Below are 25809 nucleotides of genomic sequence, written 5' to 3'. Positions count from 1 at the left end.
TTAAAAATTCAATTTAACTTTGTTTATACAGCACCAAATCACAACAACAGTCACCTTAAGGGGCGTTGTATTGTAAAGCAGACCCTACAATAACACATACATGAGATATAACAGGAGTCATAAAGGTTTTCAGGCTTGAAGCAGATCTCACATCTTCATGAGGTTCGTTCCAGGAGTTTCCAAAGAGGTAAAGATTTAAACAATAGTAGGAAACTCAGCAAAGTGCCATTTCCTGTGATTGACTGCATACCTGACACCAAATGACACATCAACCACGTTAAAGAGGAACGCTGGGGGATGATCTGTGATTCGAGGTGAGGAGGACCTTAAACTGACAGTGTGTGTGGAGGGGAAAGGAACGCCATTGTTTGGTTTGGGCCGCAGGGTCAAACAACAGTCAGTGCTTTGTACAGTTCACGCATGTGTGCGCTACTAATAAAATTGAAGCCTGGATGAAGTTGCAGGTTTTCTATTTACATGTCTTATTATTTCTATTAATCCTTCTTTGACCGTGGATCGTATTTAGCTCATCTTCTGTGTTTCACTGAACTTTAATTCTGTTTGTAACAATGTTTTGTCTCTTTCAAACCTACTGTGTGTGCGGAGGATGTACTGTAGCTGTAGCGTCAGACTTTTGTCAGGCACAAACTAACTGGAAGTCAAGTATAAGCTGCAGTGTGTGAGGATGCAAATAATGTAAATATATGTGTCTTTATGAGCTATGTTTAATAAAAACCTTTTTTTTTTTTACCAGTTTTCACTTTAACAAAAACAGTCTGTACACAATACTGATTATTTCCTCTATACGATGCAATCACTGGGTCCAAAAGGACACGTGGATGTAGATCACTTTATATTTTCTTCATAGTATCAAGGTAATGATGATTCTATTTTTTTGTCTTTGATGATTATTTGTGAAACGTGCAAATGTCTCCATCTTCCACTGCTGCTCACGCAAAGCTATCCATAAGCTTTTGTTGTAATTGTACTTAAAGACACACAAACAGAGTAATCACTGAGTTTATTGGTAAAGGTAATAATTCAAAATTTGTGTTGCTAAAAAAAAAACGCATCACTTGAGGGCAGCAAATCAGTGCAGTCTGACCGATGACAGCGGTTTGCTAGTTTCTTTGTAGAATAACCAGGATGCCTTGTTAAAAATGCAAGAGAATAACGTACATGGTCTCATTAATACAGGAACATAATTCATCTTGTAGCTTCTGATTAAGCTTTTATTTAATGGGAAACAGCAGCCGGTTACATGTGGAAACCACTTCATTCAGTTATGAGGAATCATGATCCGGCCATCAATAAATAAACATAAATAAATCCACAAACTTTTTTGAGAGAAGATTTTCACCAGATGATTGAAGTCAGGGTGCCTTCGATCTCCATATTTTACTAATACAGCACATCTGAAGCACGGTGCTGTACAGTGTAAACTCTCCGTAGTGTATAACGTAGTGTCCATAGACACAATAAATGAACCAGATAAGAAAAGCACACGAAGACTATGAAAACTACTCACCCAATTAACCACAAATGTGTCACATAAGGTAACTATGTAAAAGAAATGTGAAAACTATGGCGCATGAATACATATTTCCAAAAGAAGGATTTTTCTTTGCGAGCAGGCCAAGAAACATCACCTGAGGCTCCAGATTATGTTTTACTCCTTAAAGCAGATTTACTGAGACCATCTGTCCCCAGGTGTTCTTACAATATCAGTCTTTCCTTTAAACATCAACAGGACAATGAATTTAGTACAAAGGTAACACAAAAAATGTGAATCTGGGCCTGTTTACTCATATTACAGTAACAATCCACTGTGTTATAATCACTTGAAAAAGGGGGATTCAGTGTGTACTTTTCAACATTATTTATTTCAGAATTTATTTTGTACTTTTAGAGAAGCAGAAACCAGGTGATGTGCAGATTCTCAGGCTAAACATTCATCACACCGGAGGATCATCACACCAGCTGCACAAACAGTCCAGTTAATAAGTGGCCTCCTGCTAAGAAATGTACAAAAAATAAATAAGAATCAAAGAGCTCTGTGTGATCACGCTGTGAGCAGCAACTGCAGCTGAGCAAACATCTGTATATCTGGTCATTTAACACAGTGTAACTAGAAGCAACTAACACTGAACACTCGACTGTATTCATATCTGCAAATTTGGTTACAAGAATATCGGCTATTTAAATGCTTAAAATCAACAAAATATCAACCCATATCAGTACAGAGATTTTCTTGAGTTGCATCTACATTTTATATTTTTGCTGCAGACGTACACAGGAGGATAGTGTCACAGAGATAACGCTGCTATGCCCCGTTTGATAAATGCATCCCTCGGCTTTCCCATCACCTTTCCTGCCCACCGAGTGGCTCGGTCTCAACCGAATCTTAGCTCCAAAAAAGTTATAAATTAGAGTCAGACTGATATATTGGCTATTGTATTTAATGATATCGGTATCAGCATTTGCAATGTCAGATAAATGAACGTTTTTAAAGTAGAAAGAGGAGAAATGCCTTTCAATCATAGTCAGTGTTGACGTTGTAAAGTTTGTCCACCAGAGGAAATGCTGCATCTTGCTTGTTGGCAACAGCTTTGAAAGCCCAAACTTAGCCCCAGCTGATCCGAGCAAGCGATTGTTGTGACAATAAAACAAGAGGTTTTAAAAAAAACACACTAAACACTAAAGACACTAAAGCTCTGTCACATGGTGTCAAATTGTAAATGTGGTTTACTGCACTCAAAAAAAGACAGAGGCAGCATGTTTTTATCCACTCAGTAATTTATTTGTGAATAAAAAACAAACATCTCATTTCCTTGTTACAGCACTCAGACATGTTCATAGTCATTTTTCAGCAGTGATGTCAATCACAAAATTCTGCCTTCAAATACTAAAACGACACAACGGCAGCGCAGATACTCCTGATTTTACAACACAAGTGAAAATGCACTTAACACTGAACTGAAGCCAGAGAACAAATCTATACAGTAAATGTATCATCCCACTGAATACTCAATGCAGTAAACACAAACTACCATTGCATCTGCTGTAAGAAATAACTCAATCTTCTGTTTAAGTGATCAAGCAAAGTCATTTTAAAACCTACTTAACATTTCCGCTGCACTTCCTGTTGGCTCTAGTGTTCTCCGGAGCAGGGGCTCTGAAATTCTCTGGGGTCAGTGGCCATTTAGAGGGGAGAGCCTTTCAAAGGAATCCCCTCATTAAGTTTCCTATTAATGTTTAAATCTTCTGATATGTAACACGCTCTTCTATTGAGCCAAAGTTACTAAGTGTGGAAGTAGAAAGCTTGACATGTTGCTTTTCCAAAGAATCACAGACCCAGCTTTGAGAGCCACTGCTCTACAGCACTGACCCAGCATGTTTAAATGTTAAACACAAGCAAAGAAAGAAAAACAGCCATTCATTGACCAAAAATAAATAAAATCAGGTTTTACAAATTTTACTTGGTTTGTTGTTTACTGAACTTATCGACAAACTCACGAGCAGCTCCAGTTGACTGAGGTACTGAAATTGAGAACAGGTTTTAATTTTCTGTAAAGATGTGTATAAATGTTAATTAGTCCTAAAAAAAGAAAAAGAAATGATTGTATCAAATGAAGATTATTGCAATCGTCTGTGGTGCTGCTCCTGCAATACAAACAGACACCAGACGACATTGCATTGAGCAGAGTACACTGCACAAAATCTGCAGTGTGCTGCTTGAAATGATCGGCAGTGAAGATCTTACCGATCCCATAACACTGATGTCAGACTGTGATAATCATCATCAATAACTAAGGTGCATTCATACTCACGTGTTCTTTAAAAATGCCACTAACACAGTAATTGTAACAAAGTACAATAGGAGTGTTTTGTTAAAAACAAGTGTGGTCGTGTCTCGTGAGCCTTGACTACAGAAAAGAATCACTCCAGCATGTCACAAGGTTGTTTCGTGTTTTCTAAGAAATCTTGGTTGTGATATTAAAGGTCCCAGGCTGCTTTAGCAATGTCTAAAAACACCAAAGTGACTTTTTTAAAAGCAAATTACTCTAGAAAGTCTCTCCTCAGACATCAGACACAAGCTGCTGCACTCTTGGAGTCGCTGCACATGAGGCACTTCTGATTAAGGCTCAGAGGCATCACTGAACCCACCTGAGTGTATGAAGGGGCTAAAACACTGATCTCAGTGACTCTCACGAGCTTATTAGTAAAACTGGTCTAACAATGTTATGGAACTACACGTTTCTCCTCTTGTGTTTAGGGTTAGGCACTTTTGCCATTAGACAAAGTTTCTAGCTCCTTGCTTGTCACCACAGGGCTGAGCTCCGTGGGCGTGGGCTGGTCCCCGGTTACTCCTCCCCTCCGCTCGTTTCGGTAGTGACGGCAGATGACCACAGCAGCGCAGGCAAAGTAGACGACAGTAAGAAGAGTGAAGTAAAAGAAGTACACCAGAAACTGTAAGAGAGATGTGCAATGGATGAGGCTTTTTATCCTGCACCTCATGAGATCCCAGCCCAAACAAAATTTTAATCCAATTTCCACTAAACTGGCAAAACAACAACAACACTATTCTCATTTGAATACGATAATGAAGTAAAGAACCTGTTAAATGGCAAAATAATGGTTTGGAAATATGGCCACTGACAGCTGTCAGGAGGGAGCAGAAACGAGTCTCCTAACAAGTTTCCCCAAAAGCAAGGAAATCTTTGCTTGGTTGATTACACTGTGGGTTGAGCAGCAGAGTTGAGCATGTGGGTTACACCCATGGATGTGTATGGTTCTTCCACATACAACTGAGGGAGCTGTCCAGATGTTTTAACGTACAACACAGCTGTCAAACTCTGGCCCGCAGCCTAATTACATTTGGCCCGTGAAGCCATACAAAACTATTAGAGCTGGCCTGCTGCTATTACACAGGTCATGTACTGCTAATACTACAATTCCCAGAATGCTCTGTTGGTGTTTTGGTGCATCAGTCACAACAGGACTCATTAGCTCCCTCTCCTCTGACAATAGTCATAGCAACCATGCAAATACTGCCATGCTACCGAGCCCAAAATGGCTAAAAGAATAAAAACAGGAGCAGGTGGGAGAATATGATGAAAATATGATGAATGATAACATTTAATTCAGAAGGCTGCAAATACAGTTTTTATTTAAGAAATGAATTCCACTGATGTGTTATTTAATTGGAACTTTGATTTTGCATGTGTGCAATATTAAGTTATATATACGTTTATACAAGTTAAATATATTGTTTAGTATTAAGCTTTGCTTGTTCCATACTGTTTGAGTCCATAAGAAAAGATTCCTTGTTATATTTGGAGGAAGATTTCTTTCCATGAATATTAACGTTAGCCCGCGACTTTGATCCAGTTCTGAATTTTGACCCACTGTGTATTTGAGTTTGACAGCCCTGACGCACAACATAAAACTACACCAATAGAACACATTAGGGATACAGTTGTGGTAAGAAGTTTACAAAAACTCATCATGAGCATGAATGTCATGATAATTTTGAGCTTTTCATTGAACCTTTTCCAGGGTGGAGTGATTGTGCAGCATACATCTTCAGAAAACACGTTTGAATTTATTTTAGACTTTCTCTAACCCACAGAGGGTCGAAATTATACATACAGACTCAGATATAGACATACCCTCACTTGAATATTTTAATAAAGTGTTGAAGTTTCTACAATGTCTTAATTTCACATGGCTACCTACCAACTTCTCATTAATGATCATGATTTACTATAACTGGGAGTTTATCTATGCAGCATAAGCAGCATTTGTTTGACAATGAACTCCGTAAACAACTTGGGAGAACTGTCAAGTTACACAATTTGGGGAGGTCTCTTGGAGTCATTTCTAAACAACTGCAGATTCCAACTGCATGTAACCACGAGTTATTCTAATTTTTCACCACTTTGCAAAGGTCTTTGACCACAATGGCAAGAGGTATGTTTGGAGGAGTAAAGGCGAGGCTTCAAAACCTAAGAGTCGTGTATGAGCTGTCAAGCATGGTAGTGGTAGCATTATGCTCTGGGGCTGTTTTGCTGTCGGTGGCACTGGAACATTGCACAAATTGGATGGAATAATGAAGGACTACTTCCAAACTCTTCAACTTCACCTCAGATCAACAGCTAGGTGGTTGAAACTTGGTCAGTGTTGGGTGTTCTACCAGAACAATGATCCCAAACACATTAAAACTGGTTTTGGAATGGATAAAGCAGCCTAACATTAAGCTCCTGGAATGACGATCCCGAAGCCCCGACCTCGACCTTACTGAAAAGAAATCTGTAGACTATACTTAAAAGCTGCGCCCATTCCAGGAAACCAACTAGTTTAACTGAACTATATCAAGTCTGCCAAGAAGAGCGATCAGCTTACTGAAAGCTACCTCTGGTCAAGGTGCAACTTACTAAGAGACATTTAAAATGTAATCTAATATTATTGGGGGTGTATGTATATTTCTGAAATCTGTACGTACACTTTTCATCCTTTGTGGATTAGAGAAAATTTAAAATAAATTCCAACGTGTGCACCCAATTCTTGTTTTTTTAAAGTCATTAAGTTAAAAAGAATATTAATAGACCAAAATTATCAGGACTTTACATACATTCACCATTAGCACGAAACGTCTGACAACTGTAACTCCAGTCATACTACTGCATGTGGACTCTCAAATCCAACTGGTGTGAAACATCCCTGCTGTTTGACTGTTTTACCTGAGAGTGCACGTCCAAGGCCAGGCCCCTCTTATCAGTAAAGATCAGGCTGATAATGGTCTTCAGCACTGTCCCAAAGAAGGTGTTGATACCAAACACAAGCGCGCAGAGCTCCTTGGTGAGTGACGATGCAATCTGGAAACTGGCAAGACAATAACATCCAGCATGAGCAACTGTCTTGTATAAATGTATGATACGCTGTATGTTCTTACTCACTGTAGATGTATTTAGGTTATTTGAAATTACATGAAGTTAAAGCAATAAAATACTAGTGTAGACAGACACAACGTACTGAGGCTTATCAGATCGAACGCTGTGTTATCTCATTAACGTTTTCATTACGAGTTTAGCTGAGGGCTACATTTATTTTCTTCATTATTATGCTGTTATCACTTGGTATAAATCATCAACAAAAAATGTACACCAGAGGACCTATTCTGTACGATCAACAGCACAAAACATGTCAGCTTATGTCATTATAATAGATCGTTATCCTTCATTCTGCTTGAGCAAAGACTGAAAAAAAGAAGAAGAAAAAAGTAGTTTCAGAGTGAAGTTTCTCGTGGCAGTTGATATTGGCAGCTGTGGTTTAGCTTCTGATCCTTTTCCCCCCAAATATTTCTGGCCTAAATCTTCCAATAATAAGCACCACAGTTTTGGCCACATTCCTATAGCACTTAACTTTAATCCAGCATAGTTACAACTAAGATCATCATAAGCAGATGCATCTTAAATAATACATTGTTTTTGGCACTTACGTGGCAATAGGCACCAGAAACTGGTAGAAGCTTCGGAAGAGTACATAACAAACATAGCAGACCCAGATGTCGTCTGTGGTTCTCATAAGCAGCAGCAGACCGGCCTGCACCACTGTGATGATACCAATGACCAGCTCTGACCAGATGTTCCACCGAATTTTGACAAAGCCTGCTGTAAAGGACGCTATAGCACCTACAGAAAAATAAACAGGTTATAGTCTTTAAACTGATTAAGTTAAAGCACAGAGCAAGTAATCTGTAGAGAGGGACTGAGTAAGCAGTCGGCTAAGCGCTACTGTCACCAATAAAATGAAAGTTATTCATATTGGACATAAGTTAGTCTGTTCTTGTCATAAAAATATCAGCAGCAGCACAGAAGTCTCCTAATCACTGTTCAATTATCAGACGTTTGTCATCAAACCTCATTACTTACACATGACATCCAGATTATCGAAGCTGCTACCTTTAATCTTTACAACTGTTTAAAGTGCAATTATTGCCGTCTAAAGCTGACGCGATCCCCTCACAGAGTAGGGCTGGCCAATCAATTATTAAGCTTCTTCCAAACAGCTGAGCGCACCCTTTACTGCAGGCACCAGTTGCTCTTCTGTTTATGTTAACACACACGTCAGTTTCAGGACTACACTTTTAGAAAACCATTTTGAGCCTATACTTTTTTTTACAAACATTATTTAAAAGATCATTTCAAAAAGCTAATCATCAGAATCATAGGTAGAAATGCAACAGTTCATTTCATCTGATTTTGCCCAAAAAAAGATTCAAAAGAAAGCAGACTTGAATCTGTGTTTCCCTGTAATAATAATAATGATAATACTCAATACTGTCAAGTATTTTCAGCCAGCAGCCAACAATATGACCCAATCAAAAGCACTGATAGATGATATCCTAAGTCAATCATTGTCACCCTTCTAATTTCCAAGAACTACAGATCCTCTAATGGTCTTAAAACTTGAGGTTTGTCCCCACAGACTCCCATATTTAAAAGCCCAACTTTAGAGCATGCTTTCAAGTGGTTACAGCTCAATTCAACTGTATTTATTATATTGGCACCAAATCCCAACAACAGTCACCTCAGGGCACTTTATATCAGCGGTCTCCAACCTTTTTCGCGACACGGACCGGTTCATGCCCGACAATATTTTCACGGACCGGCCTTTAAGGTGTTGCAGATGAAAAACTCCCTTTTAACAGGAGAAAAACCTTCCAACAGAACATGGCTCTGGGGGAGGACTGATGCATCACCCCAGAAATGTAATTCTAGGACAGGGCAATACGGCCAAAAATATTTATCACGATATATATTTTAAAATTTGGGATAACGATATAACTGATGCGAGACAAAATACTCCACAACATTATTAGTGCAAAAAAACCCATCAATTTATTTTCACTTAAACAAGCAGCTGTTTTTTATGTGCATTAACCTCCTAGGACCTGGTGTCCACATATGTGGACATCACATTTTTGGTTGTCTTATATAGTCCAAAAAAATACGGTAGTAAGGACGGCCCGCTTGCATATTCTACAAAAAAAAAGTGCTTTGGTGGCTATCTGACGGACAAAAACGAAACCAGTTGCACATCACTGAAGTAGCACGTTTTTAAAAAACAATTGTGGTTCATCGGTTTCATTCAATGATCCGCTTTTGCCCTTCTCGTTCTCTGTCGCCGCCATGCTTTTTCTGCCATGTGCATATGAAAACAAAGGTATTGCACATGCACATTTTACCCATATTCTATTGCGATATTTCATTTTCTTCTCATTGGCTGACATTATGACGTGAACGGTATAATGTGCCCCAGCCCTAGTAATGACTAGGGGGGCTACATGATGCTGCTTCACTTCAGCAGCATCATGTAATGTTCATGTGTTGATTAACGGTTTTCTTTCGTTTTTGATCTACTGCAGAATATTTTCATAAAATCCCAGGCCAGGAAAACCACCTTCATGTTTTTCTGTTTTATCCTCAATTACTTTGACACAAAGGCATCAGCTGTGATGCTCACACCTTTGATAAAGTCTCACAAGTGTCAGCTTGCTTTTTATAGATGTAAAAATATGGAAATGTACTGATACGTGATCAGAATTAGAATATTTCTGACTGAGGCAAAATTTCCCCGATTCAAATCGAATCGTGGATCAAATCGATTCGGGACCTTGTGAATCGGAATCGAATTGATTCTAGAAATCAGTGACGATACCCAGCCCTAGTAACGGCACAGTCACATTGATTGGCCCATTCAGTACCACTGTTTCCTTGTGAGTATTCCCTGATGCTACTTCTGCCTCCATTTTTTCTATTAAACTGGAACAGAAGGGATCGACTCAAAGACAAACTTCACCAACTACAGCAACCCAAGAACCCCACACATCAGTATGCTGGTAACAACACTGGCCACTTGCACAGAGAACATAACAGACTCAATACACAAGTGTAATTAAGTTTGAGGATGTGACCATCTTTCTAACAAAGCTAGTGAGCTACTCCCCAGCTAGACCCTCTGATTACAAAAAACACTAGATGTGGTGAGCAAAAACACCAGGCCTGGGTGTCGTTACATTGGCTATGTCAATCTTTTATATCTAGCCTGGACCCAAACCATCCTTTTTCAGCTATCTGAAAGTGAATTTGCATTGAATAAAAGCCTAAAACTCCAAAAGCTACTTTTGTATATGTGTGGACAAGTCCTTACTTTAGTCTTAAATAACAACACATATCATCATTCTTCAGCTCTTCCTGACCCTCTCAAATTGGTTCCTGGAAAAAAGACACCCAATTATCTTCTATCACACTTTTGCTTCGATCCGAGTCTCTCATGAAGACGGGGGTCTATCAGAGTCATCATCATAGATTTTTCTTCCTAAAAAATAAAAGTCCTGCAGATTGTGTCCTACATTAAGTAGTTGTTTGATGCTATCACTGCAAAGCTAAATACATCCTGCCAGCCTTTAAATTAGACAATGGCTGAGATTTAGTTTATACTTTGCACAAGTTGTTACATTTTTTGTATCTAAATGTAGCAAGCTGCAGCAACACCGAGCTGGATACAAAACAAATTAAATTTCAATAACACTATTTGTGTAAAGCTATTTTTAAAATGTCTCACTGAGCAATGTAGAAGCTGCTTCCACTCCCCCATTGTAAACGTTCTTGTTCTCAGTGGCAGGGTAGACTTTGTTCCACAGGATGTGGACGTAGAAGAGCACCAGGTAATACCCTGTGGAGTTGAACACCCACCACAGGGACCAGAGCCTCAGGTTTGGCCTCTTCAGCACATTTCTAACCTCCAGAAGCATCTGCATAAACACAGAATCCTTCCAGGTTGACGCAGGACATGGAGGGGCAGCAAAGGATGGCCCTCCATCTTTTGGGTTCATTTTGTCCAGTTCAGATTTGGTGGCTACTTCTACCAGTTCCTTTTCCTCCTGATTCGTCCGGTTGAAAAACAAGGAGCGTTTAGGCCAGGGCAGGCACAGTGAGAGCAGCAAACCAAAGCTGACAAACCCCAGAGAGATACTGTTGAGGGTGTAGAAGGTGATGTTTCCCAAGGACATGCACAGCTGGCCCAGGATAGAGCTGGTGAAAACCCCCAAGAGGACTGAGGAGCGCGAGTAGCCTGCCACGCGCTGGTAGAGGACCGGGTTGACCAGGGAGAAGATGTAGGAGGAGTAGGCGACACGGCAGGCCATGGTGATGCCGTAGAAGAACTCCATGAACTGCATCTGAAGCAGCGTACCGCCAAGCAGCAGGATGATCCAGATGACCACCTGACTGACGCCCTGAATGATCAGGACCGGCTTATAACGCAGAAGATCCGTTAGCAGGAAGGCTGGTACCAGCACAGCCATGTAGGAATACGTCAGCACTGGAGTGATCTCATTGGTCACCTGGAAATAAATCAATCAAATAAGGCGTGGGGGAAAAAAAAAAAGAAAAGAAGCAAAATCAAGCTTGAGTCTTACACGAACCTTTCTGACAGTGCACTTTCTACCCTAAATAGTAGGGGTGCAACGATACACAAAATTCACGGTTCGGTTCGGTTCGATACTTTGGTGTCACGGTTCGATATTTTTTCGATACAAAAAAAATGTTCATGCATTTTTAATTTGTCATTTATTAAAATTATAAATATATATTTTAACTCAAAAGTACAGTTTTTAAATTTAACCCTAACCCTTGTGCGTGTTTTTTATTTTGACAGCGAATGCGCACCTGCGGACCACTTATGTGCAGCCCTGGTTATTTAGCTCGTCATATTGCAGCCACAGAAATTATTTTGTCCATGAAACCATAAAGCTGCACTTTCTTTTTGCCTTATAGTCTGATTTGTCATAACTTCTCCGTTTTGTGGTAAGCTTTTCTTTGGCTGTCACTTCTTCACCCTGACCTGTCTTATTTGGCTCAGCAGAACTAAAATATATATGCTGCTGCTTTTACACACGGACTCACATAAGCTCAGCGATTCTCTGCGCGATCAACCTCTCACATGTTTAAGCTTGCTGCGGGAGATTTCACTTGTCATGTTTGCATAGTAAGCTAACGATTAATAAGACGATGTCAGAGGAATTGGTGCAGCAAATTATCATCACTCACCAATCAGTGCTGTCGCTCTCTATACACAGTTCGCATGATTGCAAAGTGAAAGCAAAAAACAAGCGCAAATTCAAACGCGATTTCAATATGTCACATATTGACAGTGGCTCACCGATGCCAATGACATAATTACCCAGCTACATTTCTGAAAGAATGCAAAAGCATTGACATATATTTTCCTTCCTACAATAGCCCCACGGGCAGGGAAGAGATAGATTTTGGTAGCCCGACTGAAAAAAATCGCTAGCCCCAGGACGTCGGGCTAGCGATATTGCGAGCCCTGTATCTGATTGAGGAATTACTCATCTTTGGAAAAGAGAGTTTATTACAGAGAAATGTCTCTTTCCAAAATAAAAGCTATACTATCCGCTTCTTCTGGGCTATACTCTCAGCAGCATAAGGAGAATCATGTGCTAACAGCTGTCTAAATGACTCGGCTAAAGTTAGTAGCATGCTTGCTTTTTTTTGTCTTTGCACTAGGATGTCGGCGTAAATGTGCAGTCATATTCATTGTGTTCCCACTAGTGCTTTCAGGTTAATCTCGTTGAAATGACCTTAACGCCACAACACGGCAAATCTCCGTTAACGAGCTACCGCCGATCGCCCCGTGCATGGGGCTAGACGGCCAACACGTTAACGAGCTAACTGCGCTAACACACTATTTCCCACCCATGTAATTAAGCATTGCATGGCACATCCAACATACTGTTTTACTTTAGTCCATGACTCGCTTACCTTCAGGGTCATTAGAGGTGGGAATCACCATATATCCCACGATACGATATTATCACGATACTTAACGCACGATACGACATTATTGCAATTTTTTAAAATATTTTGCGATATTCAGATTCTGTACATAAAGGTAAACTTGATCAATATTCATTTTATCTAATATCAAAGTCTCACACTCAGTCTTTCTCTCATTTCAGTTTTATTGTTGACAAACTGAATGGTTTGTATTACAGTCTAGTCCAACTTAACTGAATGCAACCATCTGGTACAATTATAGCTATTCTGAACTATGCAATTTATGAAAACTATGCAGCCCATTCAGCAACTGAAGAATTTGAAAGTAAATTAAAACAAAATATAATTTTACATTAAATAAAAAAGTTTTAAACTTAATTAAAATAAAACATGTCTTAAATTAAAATAAGTAAACTGTCATGTTTATTGCTGCCAAAAAACAAGTTAAACACATTTGGACAGTGAAGGAATGTCAGGATTCTTGCTCAGAAAAAGGATCAACGTGCTCTGAAGTCAGAGCACAAAAACCTTTTTTGTAACAAAATATCGATTTCTGCTGTCCCTGTATCGATACATTATTAGCAAACAAAATATCACGATACTACACAGTATCGATTTTTTCCCCCACCCCTAAGGGTCATACGTCACATGAAAACCAAAATAATTCCAAACGCCAGATCTGAATGAGAGTGGGGGAGGTCCATCTTGCAAGGAGAGCTTAACTTCTGTCTTGCTAGCTTGCCCTGCGCTCTTCCTTCTGACTATGCTGTCTGTGTTGAGCGCTCAGTGGATCTGCGCTCGACAGTGCAGCCTAGGCGGAGTAGTCGAACACAGATTCACTGAGCGCTCAACACAGACAGCATCATCAGAAGGAAAGTTGATAAAATAAATTACAAATGTTGTATTGTTCGATACATATGCGTACCGAACCGAAAGCACTGTATCGAACGGTTCAATATCGATACGAATATCGTTGCACCCCTACTAAATAGTGCCAACTTTTCTTCAAATATACAGTTTATTTACTTTTAAAAGAAGGTTTAAAGAAAGTTCAACGAAGCTGTAAATAAAAACCAACATTGCTGGCATTCTTCTTCACATCTGTAAGGATACAACTAAGATACAATTAAAATATGACAAAGATCATGAATGCAAATGCAAATATTGCTTGTTTTGGCCAACCAATAATTCAAAATCCCCTGACCATCCTCATCAAGCAAATGTTCTGCATTTTTGCCGGAGTAGTTGCTGAAGAGCTTTGATGCAAAACACAATTCTGCATCACTTTAGTATTTTGCAAATACCAGCCTCTATCCTAACTATGCACACTGTTGGTCACAGTAACAGTCGTAACAGTGTACAAGATAAAGGGGAGGGGTTTTTTTTACTGATGAATAACAGCTGTGGCTTCAGTGGGGGTGAAAAAGAGAAATTTCACATGACTTTGTGCAGTCATGTGAAAAAAATAAAGAAACCTTTTGTGTTTCTTCATCCATCAAGCAGTGGGGCTTACCAAAGTTGTACTAAAACATTTAACAGATTTCTGCACGCCAAAATCGGTTCGAGGTCAGTAAGCACAACCAGGATTCATACATAAGGCACACTCTCGATTTTTGGGAAAATTAAAGGATTTTAAGTGCGCCTTATAGTGTGGAAAACACGTTATACAGAAGAAAAGAATATATCGCGATATATATCGTTACCGCACGTGCTTCAAATTATATCGCGATATGGATTTTAGGCCATATCGCCCAGCCCTAGATTCACCCCAATCACCTTCTGTTTCACTGACTTCTATCACAGCTGACTTCATGACAGTGGAACTGGTTAAAGCATCGACATCTGTCTGGCACTGATGTTTGTTTCACAAATACCAGCTTCACCGGGACTGATGACAGATAAACTGCTTGTTCCCTGGAATCCCAAAAACAGGAAAATTGATGGACTAAAGCTCTTAAATAACCTCACAGGTAAACAGATATTTCTACACGGAGTTCAGCTCTGCTGTAAACCTGCTATTCTGGTCTCTGGAGGTGTTTTTCCACATGCTGTCGACACATTGGCAGCTCACCTCTTGCTTATGGCCAGGCCAATAGGAAAACAAGAATAGTGATCACTTTCCAGTGATCCCACTCTACAAACAAGTCTAACTCCACATATGCAATTACACTGACCCACTCTGAAGGAATGTGAACTTTGACCACAGTAAGATGGATCAGCAAACTCCCCACAGGGAACTCGTTAATTCTATTGTGCAATACATGCTTAACTGCAGAGCTTGTTAGAGTCTCAGAGGTTAACTTTTTGGACTGCTCGTGACTTTCAACTCTGCAAAACTCCTGTAAGCAGGACTGTAACTGGAAGGTCTTGTCTCTCGTAATGTTGATGGGCAATATGGCCAAAAATATTTATCACAATATACATTTGAAAATTTGCAATAACGATATAACTGACGATTTAATTGACGTGAGGCAAAATATTGTACAACTCCACAACTTTATTAGTGCAAAAAACCCCATCAATGTATTTTCACTTAAACAAGCAGCTGTTTTTTTTATCTGCATTAAAGTTATATAAACATGTAACAGTGCAAACTCCTCGCTGACAGTTTAACCAAAAGGCATTTCCAGTGGAAACTGGCCGACATATCCTCAGCATAACCATGAATAATATCCACAAAACTTAAAAAGAGGCTATACACACACAATACAGTAATATTATGTTGAAGCACAGTACGTATTATTGCACGAGGCTCCTGACTACGATAGCCGTAATGCTCCGACAATCCATCAAGCCAAGCGGCTTCGTAGCTTAGCAAAGTCGTACTAAAACATTTTTGACAGATTTTCGAGCGCCGTGCACATAAAATCGGTTCGGTAATAACGACGGCCCGCTAGCATGCTCTACCAAATAATGTGCTTTGTTGTGTATCTGACAGACGAAAGCTAAACCAGTTCCACACCACTGAAGCTGCAGCATTTTTACAAACCAGTTCTGGTTCATCTGTTTCATCCATATTTTATCGCAATATTTCATTTTCTTATCATTGCCTAACATTATACCGGTATTACGGTGAACGATAGGATATGGCCCAGCCCTAATGGGAAGGTTACCAGTCAACACAAACTTTCATCAAATTACGCAGAGAAATGTGCATCACCCACCTGCTCTCTGGTGAAGTTCTTCTCAGGGCTCAGCAGATATGGCGTGATGAAGGGCTCCCCGGGTTTTATGGATGACATAAACCCGTAGAAACACAAGAAAATCACAGACCACTTCCACTTTCTGGGATCTCTGGCTTCATCCTCTCCAGAGGGAGACTCTGCAGCAGTGGCGGCCATCGCTACATCCCCGTCTTCCTGCCGCTCGGCGTCTTCAGATGCTTTCTGATCCATCTCTTTCTCCCCATCTGATCTGTCCCCACTTCCTGCTGTGTCCTCTGCTACCATTGCACAGGCGTGTAACTTTTTCTTCCCCCCCCTCACGCTATCGAATCAGCATGCGAGGATTCTTTTCGATAAGAAAAGCTGCCGACTTTCCACCTGGAATTTATGAAGCAAACAAACTCAACTCCTCTGCCTCTCTGTGTCAGAGAGGGCTGAACTGGAGAGAACGAACCATCCGACGAGCTGGTTAAAAAGCTACATGCTGCTGCTGGCGAGTAAGAGAAAATGTTGACCTTTGCTCCATTCCTCTCTCTGACATTGTCAGACAGAAAGCTTTCCAGCCGCTCAGTCCAATGTCATTGTTCACCTGAAAAACAAAATCAATCATGTGAGCTGCGCAGTCTGTTCTGACACAGCAGGTCTTAGCTTTAACTCTTACTATTAATCTGTGCGACAAACAAGATTTTCATGCAAAGCCCCCCCACCCCCGATTTGACAGTTTTCTTCACGTGTTGCAGTAAACCAAATGTTTCTGTGCGTTTCCATGAATATCGGAAGATATTGAAAAACACTTCCTAGAACTGCAATCCACCTGACCTGTGTGTCTCCATACTTATCAATAACTCTTATCAATGCTGGTCTGCTGCGCCTTCCAAAACAGTGACGGCAGTGCAACTTTTGCACGCCTGAGGGGCATGAAAGCCTTTTTTTAAAAAAACAAAAAAGAAAACAAGCAGTTCTTCCACGATGTTTAAATCCAAGTTATAATTAATTTTTGTATTTTCTACTTAAGTTTTTCATTCATGTGCTTTGCGATAACCATACACTGTGTTTACGAGGCATCTTACCACAAAAACAATCTACTATAGTTCTTAGTCTGTGTCAGTGTCACATCTGAGTAGGCAAGCAGAAACTATAGCTTATATCAGGTACAATCAGTAGGCAAAACTGTAAAATTAATGAAAATACAGGTGAAAGTCCAAAATGTACACCCTTTTTTATATTTTCCAAAGACATCCAGCTGGCCAGACTGGAGTCTTTGCTGTCCGATTTTGGGCCCCAAGCCTCATCTTTTACACACCTGGTTTATATGGTTATGTCGTACCTAAGCCATGGCCTCAACACACTACTAATAATCCAGCCACAGATACCGCTAAGGGTAATTTAAGATGCTCCCTTATATTCCAAGGTGTTGCCGCAGTGCTTGTTCTAACTGGCGTAGATATTACCCTGCATGCCCCTACACGGCTGTATCTGCACTGTTATATGTAGCTGTGCACTACTAGAAGTAGTATCCAGGCTCAGCTAGCTATCTGGCAGAAACTGCCTCCTTGTTGTATTAAGACAAAAGCAATATGTTTTAATTTGTGGGTGAAAAGGACAACAACAGTGCAGTGGCCTCGTTTGACTGCAGCCTAGTATTAAAAGCTTTATATATAAAAGCTCTATATAAGCAATCACATCAGGATAAAAAAAATAACCACAACCGGTGAAGCTTTTTATAATTAATGCACTAAATATCTTCCACTTATTCAGTGGAGGGCTGTAGATAGACTGACAGACAGATGAGAAAAGCATGCTGTTTCTAGTTGATAAGTGTGTCTGGTGCTGCTGCAAACCCTGTTGCTCTTTCGAAGAATCGCCAGGTGAGGCTCACTGAGAAGGAGAAGCTCCTGAACTCGAGTAACTCCGAGGGAAACCGTGGATCTTGCTGGTTGTAACCTGGTGCTACTGTTGCTACCTACTCCATGTAAATGAGCGGCAGAAACATTCATGTGTTGTTGTAACTTGAAGCAGCTCCTTCACCGAAGTGAAAAAAATGAGTTTTTAAGAAAATAATCTGAGGTTTTTTTTCTTCAATTAGACTGTTAGCCTAATCTTGTTTACTGACTTACTAAAAAACTCGCAAATATTGTGCATTTATATAGAATAGAAAACTTTATTTGTCAATTTCTTCAAATGTACTTGCCATACAAAGGAATTGAAATTACGTTTCACACTGTCCCATGCGTAGACATTGACAACAATAAAGTGCAGATGCACAACAAAAACAGCCCTAACATATGCTAATGTTGCTAAACTTTGGGCAAAATTTACCAAACAATTTTCTTACCTCTTATTTATTTATTTTAGCGTGATACATCAGCACAACTCCAGGATTGATCTGGCTTTCTCCTGACTGAACTTCAGCCTCATTTCCAAATTTTAGGGAACAACAAGTTACACAACTACTTCACAGGGAAGCAAAGTGTGTTAGCATGTCAGTGTTTCACATTAGCTCGACTTATTCCTACGTTAGCTGCCAGACCTGGCTGTATTTAGGAGATTTGTTTGTGCTGCTGGAACAACGACCGAGACGTGCCGACTTCAGTTTGTAGCTCAATCACCCCGAACTGAGGCTGCTAGCCAACTGGCTAATAGCACATGGGCATAAAAACAGTGCCGTCGTGACGCCTTCACTGCCACTAATAAATGACAGTGTTTGAAGCTATTAGCTGACCTATCTGGTGTCACACCATCAGACAGACTTTGCATTAATGAAGCGGAGTTTACATATCTCTAATCCTGGTAAATACGAAGAGGAACAAGGCATACCTTGTGCGTTCCTTTTGAGATGCAGCGCCTTCTTTCTTTCGCTCTGACTTCTGGGAAAAGTAGTCTTAGCCTTGATCTCTACCATGTCGCTTAGTAAAGCCAATAGAGTTGGATTTTTAATACAACAGTAACCCGTAAATTGTAGATTGTGTACTATACATGCACAAGAGTCTCTAATTCTGATTTTTATTTATTTCTCATTTTTATTTATATCTCATATTCGCCAGGAAGGGTATCCCGCGTGAAGCTGCGGTAACCCTTGAGACAAGAGAGCAGAACTTCCTTTGCCTTCATCGCCATCTGCTGTGAAGTTGTTGCTTCTGCCGATCAGTGATCAACAACCACTGATCAAGGCCCACTGATCAGTGGTACAGTGGGGCATTGTTATGTCCCAGTTACGCCTGTACCAGTCATGGACCAGGCATGTTTACATAAGTAGTCACCCCCGAATTCCAAATACAGTAAAACGTCTCTTGGGAAACAAAAAAAAATACTATACACTACAGGGAGTGCAGAATTATTAGGCAAGTTGTATTTTTGAGGAATAATGTTATTATTGAACAACAACCATGTTCTCAATGAACCCAAAAAACTCATTAATATCAAAGCTGAATGTTTTTGGAAGTAGTTTTGTTTGTTTTTAGTTTTAGCTATTTTAGGGGGATATCTGTGTGTGCAGGTGACTATTACTGTGCATAATTATTAGGCAACTTAACAAAAAACTAATATATACCCATTTCAATTATTGATTTTTACCAGTGAAACCAATATAACATCTCCACATTCACAAATACACATTTCTGACATTCAAAAACAAAACAAAAACAAATCAGCGACCAATATAGCCACCTTTCTTTGCAAGGACACTCAAAAGCCTGCCATCCATGGATTCTGTCAGTGTTTTGATCTGTTCACCATCAACATTGCGTGCAGCAGCAACCACAGCCTCCCAGACACTGTTCAGAGAGGTGTACTGTTTTCCCTCCTTGTAAATCTCACATTTGATGATGGACCACAGGTTCTCAATGGGGTTCAGATCAGGTGAACAAGGAGGCCATGTCATTAGTTTTTCTTCTTTTATACCCTTTCTTGCCAGCCACGCTGTGGAGTACTTGGACGCGTGTGATGGAGCATTGTCCTGCATGAAAATCATGTTTTTCTTGAAGGATGCAGACTTCTTCCTGTACCACTGCTTGAAGAAGGTGTCTTCCAGAAACTGGCAGTAGGACTGGGAGTTGAGCTTGACTCCATCCTCAACCCGAAAAGGCCCCACAAGCTCATCTTTGATGATACCAGCCCAAACCAGTACTCCACCTCCACCTTGCTGGCGTCTGAGTGGGACTGGAGCTCTCTGCCCTTTACCAATCCAGCCACGGGCCCATCCATCTGGCCCATCAAGACTCACTCTCATTTCATCAGTCCATAAAACCTTAGAAAAACCTAGTCTTGAGATATTTCTTGGCCCAGTCTTGACGTTTCAGCTTGTGTGTCTTGTTCAGTGGTGGTCGTCTTTCAGCCTTTCTTACCTTGGCCATGTCTCTGAGTATTGCACACCTTGTGCTTTTGGGCACTCCAGTGATGTTGCAGCTCTGAAATATGGCCAAACTGGTGGCAAGTGGCATCTTGGCAGCTGCACGCTTGACTTTCCTCAGTTCATGGGCAGTTATTTTGCGCCTTGGTTTTTCCACACGCTTCTTGCGACCCTGTTGACTATTTTGAATGAAACGCTTGATTGTTCGATGATCACGCTTCAGAAGCTTTGCAATTTTGAGACTGCTGCATCCCTCTGCAAGATATCTCACTATTTTTGACTTTTCTGAGCCTGTCAAGTCCTTCTTTTGACCCATTTTGCCAAAGGAAAGGACGTTGCCTAATAATTATGCACACCTGATATAGGGTGTTGATGTCATTAGACCACACCCCTTCTCATTACAGAGATGCACATCACCTAATGTATGCTTAATTGGTAGTAGGCTTTCGAGCCTATACAGCATAGGTGTCAAACTCTGGCCCGCGGGCCAAATTTGGCCCACAGCCTAATTACATTTGGCCCACGAAGCCATACCAAATTACTATTAGAGCTGGCCTACTGCTATTATATATATATTGTTTAGTATTAAGCTTTGGTTGTTCCATATTCAGTTTTTCAGCAAAACTTGTTTGAGTCCATAAGAAAAGATTCATTCTTATATCTGGAGGAAGATTTTTTTTTTTCAATAAATATTAATGTTAGCCCGCGACTTTGTTCCAGTTTTGAATTTTGGCCCACTGTGTATTTGAGTTTGACACCCCTGCTATACAGCTTGGAGTAAGACAACATGCATGAAGAGGATGATGTGGACAAAATACTCATTTGCCTAATAATTCTGCACTCCCTGTATATATACATTCAACGTGCTTTAATGGGCCTTTTTGAAAAATATATATCTTGAAAGCTTTTTATATATGTTCAAACTTTATACCATAAAATGTTTATACAAGTTGTAACAAGTAGATTTAATTTGATTTGAAACAGAATGACACAGAATTCAGTTGTGTGTAAAAATGAACATGGACTTGATCCAGGTAGAGGAAATTCCTTATTACCAAAGTGAGTCCATTAGATGGCAGCAATGCAGCACGTAAACGTAATATGAAATCTGGGCAAGGACATTTAAATAATACACAATATCCACACTGCCCTGCAGCAAGAGAAAAGAGACCTGGACTTTGTAATTATTCATCTTATTTTAAACCCTTATAAGTAATCTACCATAAGTCGCAGTTGGTTTAGTTGATTGTGCGTGACAATAGTAGCTAATAGATAAAAATGTTAGTCAATTAAAAACCAGTTGTCATAAAAAGCTGCATTTTATTTCTTGAATATGTATTTAATCCTCTTTCCAGCTGCTCGCACATGATAGTAATAACAGTTTTATTCATACAGCACCTTTAAAAACAAATAGTTTCCAACATGATTTGGCAAACAAGCAAAAGCAGGAAGTCATTCAAATCTGAAATCTAAACTGTGAGGGCAAACAAGACTAGATACATTAAAGGTAAGTTAAGGTTTTTTTTAAGTTCAATATAAAAAAGAACAGAAGCAATAAAAAAACGTAAAAAAAAAAAAAAAGTCAGGAAATGGAAATAAAAGATATGTACAGCTGTAAGATGACATCATCAGGTCCAAATTCCCCTACATAAGACTTTAAATAGTTTACATGAGCCAAATAAAAAAAATATGGCTCTTGCATTTTTTTTAATGGAGCGCAGATTCGACTGGTGGCCATGTTTGCTATTCAGTCCATGATTTTGGTGCAAATTCAGTGGCATTAATATGTATTAAATGGTGCAGAGAGGATTTACTCTAATAACTAAACTTTGGACAACTAGACAAATTAAAACGACCAATATTTCCTTCTTTTATATATTTAAAAGCAGTTTGTTTTCTAGAAGTCTTGAGATAAAAAAAATTCACCCAGCGCTCAGAGAACTGTTCCAATGCCCTCTGAGGTCTGAGATGTTGACCTGCTGAACCTTGACCCTGACATCCTTTCCTGTCTGAGCTTTCTATGAAGAAGCAGTTTCATCTTCTTCCTGAACTTCTCTCCCACGAAGGCGTAGAGGAAAGGGTTGATGCAGCTGTGCAGCAGAGCCAGGCAGTGGGTTGCATCCACCGCTGTGCTCACCGACCTCCTCATAGCGCAGTTGAACTGTACTACATTAGCCCTCAGCAGTATGTCTACCATGATGGTTATTTGGTATGGTGTCCAGCAGAGCAGAAATGCAATCACCACGGTTATGATCACCCGCATGGCTCGGTGCTTCTGGAAACCACGAGTGAGCAGCAGCCGTGCAACAGTGATGCTGTAGCAGGAGATCATGACAATCGCAGGGACCAAAAAGCCAAAAATATGAATGAAGCCCCGAGTGGCGATCCGCCATACGGTGGAGCTGCCGATGTCAAAGCTCACAGAGCAAATCATCTTCTCGGCATCTGCCTTATTGACATCATTAAAAAGAGCAGGAAGAGCGAGGGCACAACCGAGGGCCCACACCGCTGTGCAGAGCATTTTGCTGCACATCCTCTGACGGCTCTTGAGTGTCTCCCTGGCGTGCACAATCACAAGGTAACGATCGATGCTAATACAGGCAAGGAAGATGATGCTGGTGTAGAAGTTTGCATCCATGACGAGGTTGAGGAATTTACACAGGAAGTCTCCAAAGATCCATCCTTGGATCAGTGCTACAGCAAAGAACGGGAGCGTCAGAGCCATCAGTCCGTCTGCTATGGTCAGGTGGAACAGGTACACATCTGATGGAGTCAGAGTTTGTTGGCTGGTCCTGATCACCCATCCTACCAGCATGTTTCCTGGTATAGCCAGTAAGAAGATGCCTATGAGGATTTTACATAGGATAATAGCTGCTGAAGGTTCCATTGGTTTGTTTCCACATTTTAAGGTATCTAGATCTGGAGTGAATGTGCTGGATTCATTGGACCCATTGAAATTGGAGTAATTTCCAAAGAAATCGTCTTCAAAGACATAGACAAATGACATGGCTGTAGATGGGAAACAGAATGATATTAGTGCACTACCAACACTATGCAAACACAGGAAGTGTATGGACATAAGTTCATTTTTTTTGACTTGTAAAAATGGTATAATTTGTGGTTGCAAAAGTTGCCTTTCGTAGCTTTAAATCAAACTTGTGCTGAACTAAACAGCTACCACTGTGACAGTTTAAAGAACATCTTTAATAAATTATAACCTCCAGAGAAGTGCCTGACCTGACCTGATTAACTCGTTTTATTTTTTCACATATTATATATATTTTATTCTCTATATGTGGTATTTATTTATTATAAATTGCTTTCAGTACTCCAATTTTGTTGTACTATTGTACATAGCGTGACTGTCCAATGAAAATAAGACTTAAAGTTAAATGAGATGCAGCACAATTAGGAAACACTGATACAGTGACTCAGTAATTAGATTACAGAGAAATATCTGTTTAATATAAGCGACGGTTATTGTATCAGCTCCTAAGTGGGAGGCTTAAAATATGTTTCATAGCTTAAAAGTCTTTTGTCATTTTTTCTGGTATGATAGTTGGTATATATGATGTAATTATATATATAAAAAGTCCCAGTTTATCACTTTAATTCTGCCCTTTTATTCATTTTTTCATGTGTACCCATCTATATAAGAAGAATGTATTAAATAAGACACTCACCTCTAAAGATGACAAAGGCTGGGCACCCAAATGAGTCTGATGTTCAAGAGCAACTCTTTAAACATGATACAATTTGGGGATTTTGCGCAGCACTGACCCAATGTCCTGTCCCCTCCCCCCTGTGTTACAGCACACAGCATACAGCTTGTGTCATCACATGTTTTTGAAATGTCTTTAAATGAAGACGTTGCGACATATACTTAGAGCACAGACGCAAATATAAAATGAATTCTCCAGTTTGTGTCACAGTGATTGCTCACGGTGACAGTTTACAGCAGCAACAACTCTCTTCAGGTAATTATTAACATCTGTGACTTTTCACACTCTTTGTACCAGAGGGGAACTGCGGTCTGAAAAGATGGTGAACTGGTTAAAAAAACCACACATGGGACAGGCTGGTAGCTCATGAATTTATTTGTGTTCATTTAATCACAAGGTATCCGGCATAAGTGAAGCTCACCTGTTTGGTCGTTAAGCTATATGAAAAACAGGAATAAGCTGCTAACCTATAATCCCATTATAATGTAAATGTAGTAATCAGTTAAATATATTAAAGAAGCTCTAATTAGCAAACTATGACACTCAGATTATTAAGAACACCTGTTCAACTGCTCATTAACATGGGTAAAGCAAATATCAGATCAGCCAATCAGAGGTTACCGAATAAGTGAATAAGTGAACAGAGAAAATATTCAGTGAGCGTCAGTTCTCTGGGCGAAGACGAATCGCTTTTGCCAAAGCTCAGAAGAGAGCAGGCAGCTTGCTGCGAGGAAGGCGACTTAAACCACCACTCGTTCCAAACAAGGAATGCAGAAGAGCATCTCCGAGCACACGACACGTCGAGCAGCAGAAGATCGCAGCGCACCACTAACGATGGCTAACAACTCAGAACTGAGACTCTATTTAGTATGGGCTCATCAAAATTTGGCGATTGCTTGGTCGATCTTAATTTCTCCTGCGACATTCAGATGATCAGGTCAGCATTTGGTGTAAACAACATAAAAGCATGGATCCATCTTGACTTGCATCAATGGTTTAAGCTGGTGGTGGTGTAATAGTGTTACTTTATGACCACACGGTACTCATCATCTGATGGATAACACACCACATGAAAAAGCTCAAATCATCTCAAACTGGTTTCTTGAACATGACAGCGAGTTCACTCAGACGGCCTCCACAGTCACCAGATGTCAATCCAACAAAGCACACTATGTGGTGGAACAGGAGAGTCACGTCATGGACAAATCTGCAGCAGCTGTGTCTGTCGCAACGATATGGACCAAAATCTCTGAGGAGTATTTCCAGCAGCTCGCTGAACCATGAAGAAATGAGTAGTAAGGTGTACCTAATAAAGTGGTTGGTGAGTGCATATTAAAGCAATTCAGTAGATCATAAGATTGTCTGTTAAAACAACAGAATAAAAGCAGAAGAATGAAATAAATATAAGATGATCCAACTAAATGTTGTTCAAAGGGTGATGACTGAGAGCAGTTTACTTCTGTGACTTTTTTCCATGTTGTGTTTTGTTGTTTGTCATTTACTGTTTTTTGTCTCACGCTAGTTTCTTCTTCTTTTCTTCTTCTTCTCTGGATCCCAATCATCCGTCACCCAAATACAAAGTGTTACAGGTAAACTTTATTTTGAAAATTGATGGGGCTTTTTTCCATTTCCACATCGCTGAAGAAAAAAAATCCCACCGTGCTCATTTCCTCCATTTTTAATGCCATCGTATCTGTGAAGAAAAAGGA

At 40.0% G+C, this 25809-nt stretch overlaps 2 protein-coding genes across 4 annotated transcripts; both read right to left on the bottom strand.

The window, feature by feature from the left end:
* Positions 1 to 799: 799 nt before the first annotated feature.
* Positions 800 to 18973, bottom strand: slc19a1 (solute carrier family 19 member 1). Of its 3 annotated transcripts, none has more exons than XM_040031338.1 (6): positions 18848 to 18973; positions 16031 to 16619; positions 10630 to 11410; positions 7502 to 7694; positions 6744 to 6885; positions 800 to 4470 (listed from the first exon to the last, which is right to left on the bottom strand). In XM_040031338.1, exons 2-6 carry the CDS (start codon positions 16313 to 16315, stop codon positions 4279 to 4281), a joined length of 1593 nt encoding a protein of 530 aa, XP_039887272.1. In that variant the 5' UTR covers positions 16316 to 16619; positions 18848 to 18973; the 3' UTR covers positions 800 to 4278. The 3 variants fall into 3 exon arrangements, with proteins under 3 accessions (XP_039887272.1, XP_039887273.1, XP_039887274.1); XM_040031339.1 differs by lacking the exon at positions 18848 to 18973 and adding an exon at positions 18366 to 18840; XM_040031340.1 differs by lacking the exon at positions 18848 to 18973 and adding an exon at positions 17872 to 18331.
* A 2703-nt stretch (positions 18974 to 21676) lies between these two features.
* Positions 21677 to 25790, bottom strand: LOC120733257 (C-X-C chemokine receptor type 2-like). Its single transcript, XM_040031337.1, has 2 exons — positions 24062 to 25790; positions 21677 to 23387 (listed from the first exon to the last, which is right to left on the bottom strand). The coding sequence occupies exon 2, from the start codon at positions 23383 to 23385 to the stop codon at positions 22312 to 22314; it is 1074 nt and encodes a 357-aa protein (XP_039887271.1). The 5' UTR covers positions 23386 to 23387; positions 24062 to 25790; the 3' UTR covers positions 21677 to 22311.
* Positions 25791 to 25809: the final 19 nt, after the last annotated feature.

This window comes from Simochromis diagramma, unplaced genomic scaffold (genome assembly GCF_900408965.1).
Source record: "Simochromis diagramma unplaced genomic scaffold, fSimDia1.1 OVJJ01000235.1, whole genome shotgun sequence".
Classification (NCBI taxonomy): Eukaryota; Metazoa; Chordata; class Actinopteri; order Cichliformes; family Cichlidae; genus Simochromis; species Simochromis diagramma.
This window is presented reverse-complemented; position numbering and strand designations above follow the sequence as displayed.